The following is an 11,625-nucleotide window of genomic DNA, read 5'->3' on the forward strand; positions in this document are numbered from 1 at the left end:
ATATATATATATATATATATATATTTTTAAAATATTTTGGGAAAGGGTTTCCCACGAAGGACAAAGGGAAAATCAGAACGGTCAAGGCAAGGGAAAAAAACCCAGAGGAAAAACCCAAAAAGGTTTATTTAAAAGGCCCCCCAATTACACTCCCAAATATACATAAGCAAATATGTAAAATGGGAGCGTGAGGAAGGGAGGATCCAGCGGAGCAGACGGGGTTCACTGGGGGGAAAGGGCCCCACAAGTCAGAAGTCACGGGACAACTGCTAAATTTTTTGGCAGGGGGTCTTTTTATCCCGCCGCGCGATGTAACCCCGATACCCTGGGCCCCCACGAGGCTTTACGAGTCAATCGGGAAAAACCAAAAATCCCCTCACAGAGTGAGGTAAACATCGGGGGAAGGCCAAAAAAGTTAATCTCGCAGTTTGTGAATACTCCCTTTTTTCTTCAAAAAAATCTTCCAGAATTGGAGATTTTTTTTGGGGAGAGCCAAACTGCGAGATGCCTACACCGAGGCCCTACATCCACGGTGAATGGGGCCCCGGGAAACCGGGCCTTCCGTCCCCCGCATCTCCCAGCGATCAGGGCCCTCCCTTCTGTCGGCCCTTGGTGTCCCGTTGCTCCCCCCACCAGCCCCTCTACCCCCGGGTAGTTTCCCTCCGGGTCTCCCCCTCCGGCGCCCCTTTTGCCCACCCCCCTTGGGGGGGCCCTCCCACCCCCGGGGGTTTCGTTCGGGCCACGTCCTGCACCACCAGTTGCTCCTCCTGCCGTCCTGGGTAGGTAGATCACCGGTGGTACGATGCCCACCAATTCCTCGGGGGGGCATCCCACCCCCAACTGGTCGTTCGGGGGGCATATCCGCACCCACCATTTGGGGGCTTCTCCTCCCGCAGGCGGCCCCCTCCGGGCGTCCTGGGCAGGGGCGACCCCTCCGGCGGTCCTGGGAAGGCAGCGACTCTCCCCCGCGCCCTGGGCAGGCAACGACCCCACCCCCCGGCGATCCTGGGCAAGCGACACTCACCCCGGCGCGCCCCGGGCAGGCAGCGACCCCCCGGGCGCGTCCGGGGGCAGGCGACGCCTATCCGGGGTCCTGGGCAGGCGACGACTCCCCGGTGCGTTTTTGGCCCGGGGGATTTTGGGGTTTTGCTGCCTTCGGCGGGTCTTCCGACAGCCAGAGGGCTCACCATATCCTTGGTGGGGGAAACCCCTTTTCCTTTTGAGGGAGGGGGCAGAGTGCTCCCATCAATGATGCCCTTTAAAAGGGGAAAGGGGGCTTTCCTTCCTACCTACCCACGTTTTTGCCGTGGTGGCACCCTTTGAGTGGGAACCCGGGAAGCCCTAGAGGTTGAGCGTGCCGTGCATAAGTACCCCCGGGCGGCTAGAAAATACGGCTCTTTGGTCCTCTTTTGGGGCAAGACAGGCGTGATAAACCCGTAAGGTCAATCGACGGGTTTCTCCCTCGGGGGCTAGGGTCAAGGAGACGCTGCCGTGGAAACCCACACCGCCCGGTCGTACCCCCAAAAACGGTTTAATTGGTTTGCGTATATCCCCCACCCCCTTTTGGCTTTTTGACATTGGTTCTAACACTCAGCTTCCCCTTTTTGGGGGACTCCGTGGTGGGGGGGGGGCGTGAGTGGATGAACACTGCCAAGTATAGGGAAAAATCAAACAAAAAAACCCCCCACAGACAGACAAAAATGTTGAAAACCCCGGGGAAAGGGCCCAGACCACAGCAGCCACCCTGAAGCCATACGTGCCCTGGGGGGCCCAAAGAAAACCCCGAGCACAAAATGACACTGTCTGCCTGCTCCCCAAGATGGTGGACAAGACAAAAAAAGCATGAAAGAACTGTCTGTCCACCAGATTGCCAACAGATGGCCTCTCGGCTGGTCCTCCAGGCCAGCCCCCAGACCAGGAAGGCCCAAAAAAAACCCTCAGACGCCCCCACTGACCAAACCAGGAAGAAACCACCCTGAACCAGCCGAAAAAAGTGGTGCCCCACGAGAAAACCCCCAAAAGCTGAAAGGGCGGACCGAAACTCCGGGGGGCCGGGGGCCCGATCTGATGGAGAGTCGGGACCCCCAAGGCGTTTCTCTCATTTTTAAGGCCCCTTTGTCAAACCCGAAGGTTTGGACAATGCCTACCAAATGGTCGGGGCATTGGAGACCCAGCGAAAAACCCGGGTTGTTGCAGGCCCCCCTTTTGGGGTTTTCCTGCGGGAAAACAAAGGAGCAAAAAAGATGGGAGGAAAGTGAGCCTCTCGCCCAGAACCCCAAAGGGAAAAGGGGGGGTTTCAAAAATGGTCTACTTGGCTTCTCAGTCTCATACGATGTGGGGTATCGATCACCCCCACGGGTTTCGTGGAGTCTTCCCGATTGTAAAAGGGGGAAGGACCCCAAAACCAGGAAAAGGTCCTGGTAACCATAAAAGGTACCCCAACCTCTCCCTTTGATCTGGGTAACTGGGGTACCTATCACTTACGTACTTTTTTTGGCCCTAAAACCATTTCCGGTTTTTTTTTTTTTTTTAAAAAGGCCAGAATAGGGGACACCCCCCGGGGCTAACTCCCAAACCCAACCCAAAAATGTGGTTTTCTTTAGCAAGGCCCCAAAAACCCGAGGTGTGAAATTAAAGGCATACAAAGAAAAAAAGAAGGACAAAACAGCCAAATGTCCAAAACTGTGCCAAGAGGCATCCCCGCCTGGACCGGCTTGCTCTGTCAGGAAAGGGGCCCACCCCTCAAACAGCAAGGGGTTTGCTAAAGAAGGGGACCAGACTTTTTTCCCGGGCCCCCCCGGGCACCTACTTTGGGGGGAGGAACAAAAAGCAAAAAGGGGTTCCCGACCCCCTAGAGGGGGAAAAGCTCCCCCCCCAGCCGAAACCGGAGATCTCCGAAAAAAAGTATTTTTCCCCCAAGTAAAAAAAAGTGCAGGGGAAACCCGGGAAGAAATTTTTCCAAAACAGAAACCAAAAGGGGGCCTTTCCCCCCAAGACCCAAAAGCATGCTCTTCAATGGGGGGGAATTCGTTTCCTGACCATGTTTGTAGCACAGGTGGCAGCACCCTTGTCCAGACCACGGAAGAGGCGGAGAAGGCAGTCGGGGTCCCCATGATGACATTGAAAAAAACTGTCGCAGGGAAAAGGGAAGGAAGATGGGAGGGCCAAAACAGCCCAATCCTCCCCCTCCCCCCCGGTCGAGACTCCCCTCCCCACTCCAACCCAGGCCATCCCCTTCACAAGCAGACCTACCCACCCTGATTCAGTGCCAAAACCGAATCAGAAAAAGGGTGACCCTGCCCAGGAAAGGGCCCCACCCAATGCCCCAAAAACAGCCTGGCCAGGGGAAAAAGCCAAACACTTCAAGTCAAAAGTACCAAAGGCTCCCCACCCCCCAGTGAAACCCAGTGATACCTGACACCCAAAGGGAAAGACCCCTCAAGCAGTGAGGATTTCACAAGGAGTTGCCCAGACCCCGGGACGGGGCAATCTGAATACGACGATGTCTCTGATGTAACACCCCTTTTAGTAACATCATGGCACGCAATCTAAGTATTTTGCATGGAACATCTTTTGGGTTCTCCTTTAAAAGGGGTGCCATCCTCCCCCACATAGTGTGAAACAAGGAGCATTGAAAATCGTCAAAGTTCCAGGAGCCTTAACAGGGGAACCCTTTTGGGTTCTCCGGGGATCACGTTTACGCGCTGCCCCGTACCGATGGGAAAAGAGGCCTGATCACCCTGGTCAAAAAAAAAACTCCCTGTCCGCTAAAGCCGTGCACCGCACTGTGGGGGGAAAATGTTTAATCTCTTGCCGTCCGGGTTCAGCTGGCCGGGGGGCCCCCCGAAAATTTTACAATGTGTACAGCCCCCACACTTTTTAGTAGCTTAGACATCAGCCAGGGGAGGCTTCTGCAGCACACGAATGAAATGATCATAAAGGGGGGGAAATTCAAAGCAACCACCCCATCCGGCTCCCTTTCAGGGGCCCCGGATTTTGGCTGGCCCTCAATAGCCCAAAGCTTGAGACATTCCCCCAATCGCTCTCCTCAGGAGCCCCAAAGCATGTCAGAGGAGGGATCCTAAACCCCACCCTTTCCACTCGACTTGGTTGAGAGGGGTTTGGGTGGGGGTTTTGATGAGGGCCGTAAATAGTGACCCTTATGGATTATGACTACCTTCATGGAAATTTTGGCCCCGCCCAAAAAACCAGGGAAACCCAAACCAAGAAAGGAAAAAAAGAAAAGGCCAAAATGGCAGGGGTTCCAGAGCCCCTTTGGGCCGCGTCGGGGAAGAAAGAAACCCCCCCAAAGCGAAATGTGGGAAATGCTCCCAACCAGACTTGTAAATGCCCTTGATGGGGGCCCCCAGGGGGCCCCCCCCCCCCATTAAAAAACAAAAAAAAAAAAAAAAAAAACCCCCCCCAAACCCGTCCCCAAGCCAAAGGCCGTTTTAATTCCAAGAAAAGGAGATTAGGAGGAAAAGGGGTAAAAATTTTGGCCGAAACCCCCTTTCCAAAAGGGGAAGAACCCCCCGACCCTAGCCCTCCTAAGGGAGGCCGGTTTAGGGAGAAAAGGGAACGGGCCGAGCCAATGAGGGGGGAAAAGTGGCTTAATGGGGGGAGTTCCCGATAAATGGCAACCTTTTTTCCCAGGGAAAAAAAGGGTCAAAACAAGGGCCCCAGCCCTCGGGCCGGGTGACGGGGGCCTAACCCCCCATTTCCCCCCGGGCCCTTGGGAGAGTTTCTTCCCGCAAAAATCAACAGCCGGGCCTTTCCAAATAGGGCCCCAAGGGGAAAAAGGGCCCACCAAGTTTCCCTTTCCCAAAACCAAGGAAAGGGGAAAATTACCGATCTCTTTTCCCTTTTTCTGGCCCGGGGCCCAAGAAAAGGATTAAACCTTTAACCGGCCCCGGGGGGAAAAAGGGGAAACCCCCCAAAAACCCCTTTTCCCACCTGGGACGGGTAGGTAGCTTGGCCAAAAACCTGGGGGTCTTGGGAACAAGCCTGGGAAACTTTTCCAACTCTGCCCAATTAAGGGGGGGCCCACCAAAAGGTTTTAACCCTTCTTGGGTGGGGACTACCGGCCCCAATCTTTTCCCTACTTTCCCCAAAACTTTCCCAGAGAATGGAATGGACCGGGGGGGTCCCAATGGGAAAATTAAGGGGGGCCCCAAAAAAACCTTTCCCCCGGTTGGGGGCCAAAAAACCCAGCGCACCGCATATCTCCCTTTTTCCCCAAAACTGGGGAAAAAAAGCCGGGGTTTCCTTGGGCCTGGAGAAGGGGTTTTTTAAAGGCAAAAATCCTCGCCAAAAACCCAAAGCCCTGGTTCCAAAAAGGAAAAACCAAAGGGAATTTTTCTTGGATGGTTGGGCTACCCCCCTTTTAAAGGGAAAGGGCCCCCCCGAAGGAAATTTCCCCAAGGTTCCAAAAAATCAAGACCTTTTCCCCTAGAGAATGGAAGCCAAGGGGTGGGGCCAGTCAAGCCCCCCCCTTTTTTAAAAAATTAAGCCCTGGGGGGCCTCCAAAAACCGCCCATTTTGGGGGCCCCAACAATCCCCCCCCTTGTGGGGACCCTTCTCTCCCTTTGGCCCACAAAATCCCCAAAACAAAGGCCCAGGTTCCGGAAAACCGGTAAAGAATAAAAAAATTTTAGGCCAGGGCCAAAATCCTGGGAAACCCAAAAACCCTGGCCCCTTTTTAAAAGAGGGTTTAAAGGGCCAAACCAAATCCCGGCTGGACTTGGTAAGGGGCAGGACCCCTCAACCTTTTTGGGGTCGGTGGGACCCCCTTCCCCAAGGGGGTTTTGGGCATGGTTTCCGCAAAAAAAGGGTTTGTAAGTAGCCAAAGGGAAACCCATAAGGGGCCCTTGCCCCCCATTGGGGGGGACTATTCCCCCCCCGGGGGTTTGGGTCGACCCTTAGAACCAAAACGAAACCCCCCGGGCTTCTGGGGGCCCAAAGGGGGGCCAAGCCCCTCCCTCCAGGGAGGCAATTCTTCCTTTTAGAATTTGGGCCCGGCAAGGCCCCCCCGAAAAAGGAGGAAAAGGGAAAAACCCCCTTGGGGTTAAAATACCCCCCCAGGGATAACCCCCCAAAGGAAGGGCCGGGTCGGGGCTGGGCTTCAAAAAAACAAAACCGCCTCAAAACCCAACTTTAACCCCAATTCCTACCTTTCCTGGAACTACCCACCCATCCCCTTCCCCCCAAATGCACAGGGGGGATTCTTTGGGCCACAAGGGTAGGGGGGAATTTTATAAAATTAAACTGGGTTTCCCAAGGGCCCCCAAAAAAAAAGGGTTCCCCAAAAAGAGCTTGCTGACAGTTAGCCGAAGTCGGCAGGGGGAGCCCCCCAATCCCCGATGATACATCAGAGCCGAAAATTACTTAGGAGGAAGTTTTTACGGTGAAAAGCCACCCCTTCCTCCTGCAGCTTCAAAAGAGAGGAAAGAGATCCTCCCCCGGGCCCGCTGGGGACCAGATGCCCCAGGCTTTTGAACCCCTGACACTCTCTGAAAAAAAACAACAGAGGTACGAAGTCCTTTTTTTTGACAAATGGCCTAGTTTTCCACTTTGCATGGCAATCATATAACTAAAACCCTGAAGAGAGGTGTTGCATGCATTGCGGGGAGCCCCAAAGCCCCCCACTTGGGCCCTTACTTAGAAATTGCGTGCATACGCAATTCCCCCCAAAAAACCCGCAAACACCCGCAGTCGTGCTGGTAAAGAGAAAGCGAGATGCTTTTCACCACGGGCCCACAGAAGCGGGCCGTGGGAATCCCACCGCCACGGTAAGCACCGAGTGTCAGAAAAAAAAAAATGAGCAGCCATAAAAAATTTTACACAGGCCCCGGGCCCTAAATGAAAGGCCCCGGGCCCAAGCCAGAATCGCAAATCTCAAAACAAAACAAGCAAGCACTGACAAGGCCAAAAAACACACATAAAATATAAATATATTATATAATTTTTATATAATTATAAATTTTATATATATATATTTTTTATTATATTTTAATTTTTTACATATAATAAAATAATTTTATATATAATATATTTATATAATATATATATAATTTTATACATATATGTATGTAAAAATATTAAAACATATATATGGGGTTGGGAGCTATATATAATTATATATATTTATATTTATATGTTAAAAGTATGTACACCCCACACACACACACACACACCACACACCACACACACCCCACACACACACAAAAACACACACACAACACCCCTAATATATATAAATTTTATTTTATATATATATATTTTTATTTATTTTAATATAAAATATATATACACGCACGACACACACACACACCAAAACACACAACACACACACACACACACACACACACACCACACCCCAAAACACACACACACACACAATATAAATATATTATTTTATATTTTAAATATATATATATTTTATATTATATAATATAATATATATAATTTAAAATATTTCACACACCCCGCTTTCAGACATATACACACACACGATATATGATATATAATTATATAATATATATAATTTTATATATATATATATATAATATATATATTATGGTTTTGTGGGGTGTGTGTGTGTGTGTGTGGTGTGTGTGTGTGGGTGTGTGTGTGTGTGTGTGTGTGTTGTGTGTAATTATGTGTGTGTGTTTTTTGTGTGTGGGGTGTGTGTGTGTGTGTGTGGGGGGTGTGTGGTGTGTGGTGTGGTGCTGTGTGTGTGGTGTGTGTGTGTGTCCCGTCTGTGTTTTAAAAATATATCAAATATAAAAACATTATATATATATATATTAAAAATATAATTATATAATATATATATTTATATATATATATGTGTGGGTGTGTGTGTGTTTTGTGTGTGTGTGGGGTATTATATATATTATGTATTATATATAATATATATATTTATATATATATAATATATAATATAAGATATTATATTATATATTAACCCACACAGACACCCAGAACAGACACACACACACACCCACACAAAAACACAACACACCACACCACACACGCGCGCGTGCGCACACACACACACGTCATATATTCATATATATAGATATATAAAAGGGGTATATATAATAATAATATTATATTATACATAAAGTATATTTATATACATAAAATTACCATGCTATTTTAAAATAAAATATATATTATATAAATATATATATATATATAGATATATAATATAATATATACTTTGAATATTATTATATATATATATATTATATATATATAAAATTTATAAAATAAATATATATATATATACCACACACACCACACTTTTTTTACAAATTTTTTAATCCCTGTGGATATATTTATAGCATATTTTTTTTTTATATGTATTTTGATATATAATATATTTTTTATATATAAAATTTTTATAATATATAATTATTTATTATAATATATTATTATACATATATTTTGGAATATATATATATATATATTTTATATATATATAATTATATAAATATATACATATAATATATACTTTACATACATACATACATACATACATACATACACCCACACCACACCACACACACCCCACAAACACACCACACACACACACACACACAAATATATATTATATATTTTATATAAAATTTTAAAATTTTATACAATACAAAAACATCCACAAAACAGATAAAACACACACATAGTATATATGTATACACACCACAGCAACAATGTAAAATTTAATTTTTTAAAAAACCCGCACATTTTAAGTTATTTATAAAACACTTACAGTACGGAAAGGGGGGGGGGGGGGCCCCCCCCAAAAATGGGTGATTTTCATAAAAAAGAAGAAGGCAGCGCCATCTCCTTTTTGGCCCTATTAAATCATTCCTGGTCGGACGGGGCGCTCGCTGTATAGCTGCCCGTTGTTTCCCACCCACTGACCCTTCTTTTCAACGTGGGTTTTTACAAAATCACGGGGAAAAGTGCCCCGATTGATCCCCAAAAATCCTAAAATTTCATGAATTTGGGCTCATTAGTCACACAAGTGAGGGGGGGGGGCCCTTTGGGAATTGGTAATGTTACACGTTAATATTATGTGATATTTGCTGTTACATTCACTAATGATGAGGAATGATGTTTTTGTAGCGAATACAAATGCATGTCATGCTAAAAGGAAGGATGAGACTGATTCCAACATTTAATCTAGGACGCAATTGCGCTGTTGTTGTCTGTCATTACGCTTAATGTTACCAAGAGCGACGCCGGAGATAGAGGAAAATGGACACTACCATTTTGTAGAGCATAAAAAAGATTGAAAACGTAAATATTTTTTAAACCACCACCCTTTAAAATAAAAAAAATAATGCATATGACAGCGGATTAACCCCTTAAAAAACTTATCTTCTAGGTTATTAGATCCCAAAGTACACAAAAAACCAATTTTTAAAAAAATCGCCACCCGATATCCTTTCCTATTTTTTGTAAACAAAAAAAATTAAGTCGTTTTTTTTTTTGTTACATTTTTGTCTCATTTAATTTCGTAAGTAAAAAATTTTCACATAAAATTTACACGAAGGAGATTTTGTTTTTGCATATAAGATTATGACGATACAAAAGGGAATACCATGTAATATCAAAAATCTATTGTAACTTGCACATTTTGGTTTTCCCTGCGCAAAACTATGTGCCTGGCCGTTTACGGACAAGAGAGGGATGAAAAAATTGACGGGAATTTCTGTCCCGGGACATTTTTTCAGCATTAAAACGGTTTTTAAAAAACCTGCGATATGTATAAACCCTCAGTGCTTTATTATAGAAATTTTTTAAACGGGAATTTAAAACCCTTTAAATTTCCCTTAGATAAACCACCAAAATAAAGCGGAAGAAAGCGCAGGCGATTTTAAAGTCCTTTTGGGGGGTTTAAAATGAAAATTGTGGGAAATTGTGCGGTTTGTGCTCTACACTTTTTGCGTTGCAGACTGCTATCACCCATTAAAAAGAAATAAGCCGAAATCCCTCTTAGCAAAACCCGATATGCCCAAAACCCCGCATTTAAAAGGGGAAAACCCTTTGGGTTGACCGTAAGGAATGGGGAAGGGGGGGATATTCGTGAGATACATTTATATAATTTTGGGGGATTGTTTAGGGCTTAGAAAAAAAAGGAGTGATCCCCCTTTTTATCTATGGGAAAAGATGTGCAAATCGAAAAAAAGGGAGATATAGGACAGGACAAAAGTGAAGATCGGGCCCCTTTATTTTTCCCAAATCCCCCCCCCGTTTACTTCTCGAAATCAAACAAAAAGAAATGCGGAACTCATTACCCCGTATCCTTTTATTTGGGTACGCGTCGTGAGAAAAGAATATTTTTTTTTCGAATTCATGGGAAAAGCATTCTTTTCCTTTTTTTGTTTTTCATTTTCGTTTTTGGTTAAGTATTTAAAACTATTCTGTACAATAACCGTGTGCGCATGCGCGTTTTTAAAACCGGGAATTTACAGCCAGCAGGGCCCCTTACGTCGAGAAACGCCGGGGGAGCAATGTTTTATTTTAAGGCCTGCGGGCCCATTCCCGGGGCATTTTAAAAGCCCCTTTTTTTTGATATACTGGACAAATAGACATTCGTTTCTAAACAAAAAGGGGTGATAATTTTTAACCCTCCTGCCGCAAAATGCTGAAAAAATGATTAGAAAACCCAAACAATTGTGACCTTAGACGGAAAGGGAAGAAACGTTAGGTGTTTTTGTTATATAAAAGGGATTTTGGTTTTTCCCTGGGGGTTTGAGGGGGGTAGCACCCCTTTCTAGGGGTATATTACCCCCCGGGGGGGCCGGGGGATTTTCACCCTGGCTAGGGAATATATAGTGTAGTTTATAAATCCCACAGGATTTAAAAGGGTTTGGGTTTGGGTTTTTTGGGTTTGGGAAAGCATTTTCCCATTTTAACCCCAGGGGGATCTGTAATTTTGTGAAATCCCAAAAAAAATTTTTTCCGAACGATGGGTTTGGGTTTCCCCTAGAGTTTTTTTTGAAAGTTGGCCGGGGGTCGGTTTCGTAGAGTTTGAAAGATGGCGGCGAAAGTCCCCTTTGAGTTTTTATTGTCGATTTTAAACATTTTTTTTTGGGTTGTTTTACACATTTTTGTTCTCTTTTCTTCTTATTTTAGCCTGTTTTTTCCCACAATTTCTCAGATCTACTTCATGCCCTCCCCTGCTATCGGGACTTATCAAATCACGTCAAGATTGGGTTTGGGTGGGGGGAATGCAACCCGAAAATATCTCGATTGTTTCATCTAATTTAAAAAAAAATCTGATGCAAATAAATTTTCCCGGGAAGAAACCCCGGGGTTTTATTTTCGAAAATTAACCAAAAACTCGTAAAATGGGGAAAGGGAAAACCCCCCGGCCCCGCCCCCATCTTTCAAACTCTCGCACCGACGTAAACCCTAGTTAAACCAAAGCAGGACGTTATCCCGGATTTCTCCTGTGTTTTTGGGGCGATTTTACGGGGATAAACCCCCCCCTCAACTTTTTGGGTGTTCCCTTCTTTTTTTAATACTCCCGAAAAATTTGCGTGGTGTGTGTGGGGGTTTTGTAAAAATTAACCAAAAACCCAAATTGTGGGGTTTCCCCCCCCCCGG

At 45.8% G+C, this 11,625-nt stretch overlaps 1 protein-coding gene across 1 annotated transcript; it reads left to right on the forward strand.

Moving 5' to 3' along the window:
- The first annotated feature begins 504 nt into the window (after positions 1-504).
- On the forward strand, positions 505-4,085 carry LOC119583321 (basic salivary proline-rich protein 3-like). The gene is made up of 5 exons (XM_037931793.1): positions 505-651; positions 897-1,115; positions 1,867-2,130; positions 3,593-3,729; positions 3,887-4,085. Exons 1-5 carry the CDS (start codon positions 505-507, stop codon positions 4,083-4,085), a joined length of 966 nt encoding a protein of 321 aa, XP_037787721.1.
- Positions 4,086-11,625: the final 7,540 nt, after the last annotated feature.

Source organism: Penaeus monodon, chromosome 17 (assembly GCF_015228065.2).
Source record: "Penaeus monodon isolate SGIC_2016 chromosome 17, NSTDA_Pmon_1, whole genome shotgun sequence".
Lineage (NCBI taxonomy): Eukaryota > Metazoa > Arthropoda > Malacostraca > Decapoda > Penaeidae > Penaeus > Penaeus monodon.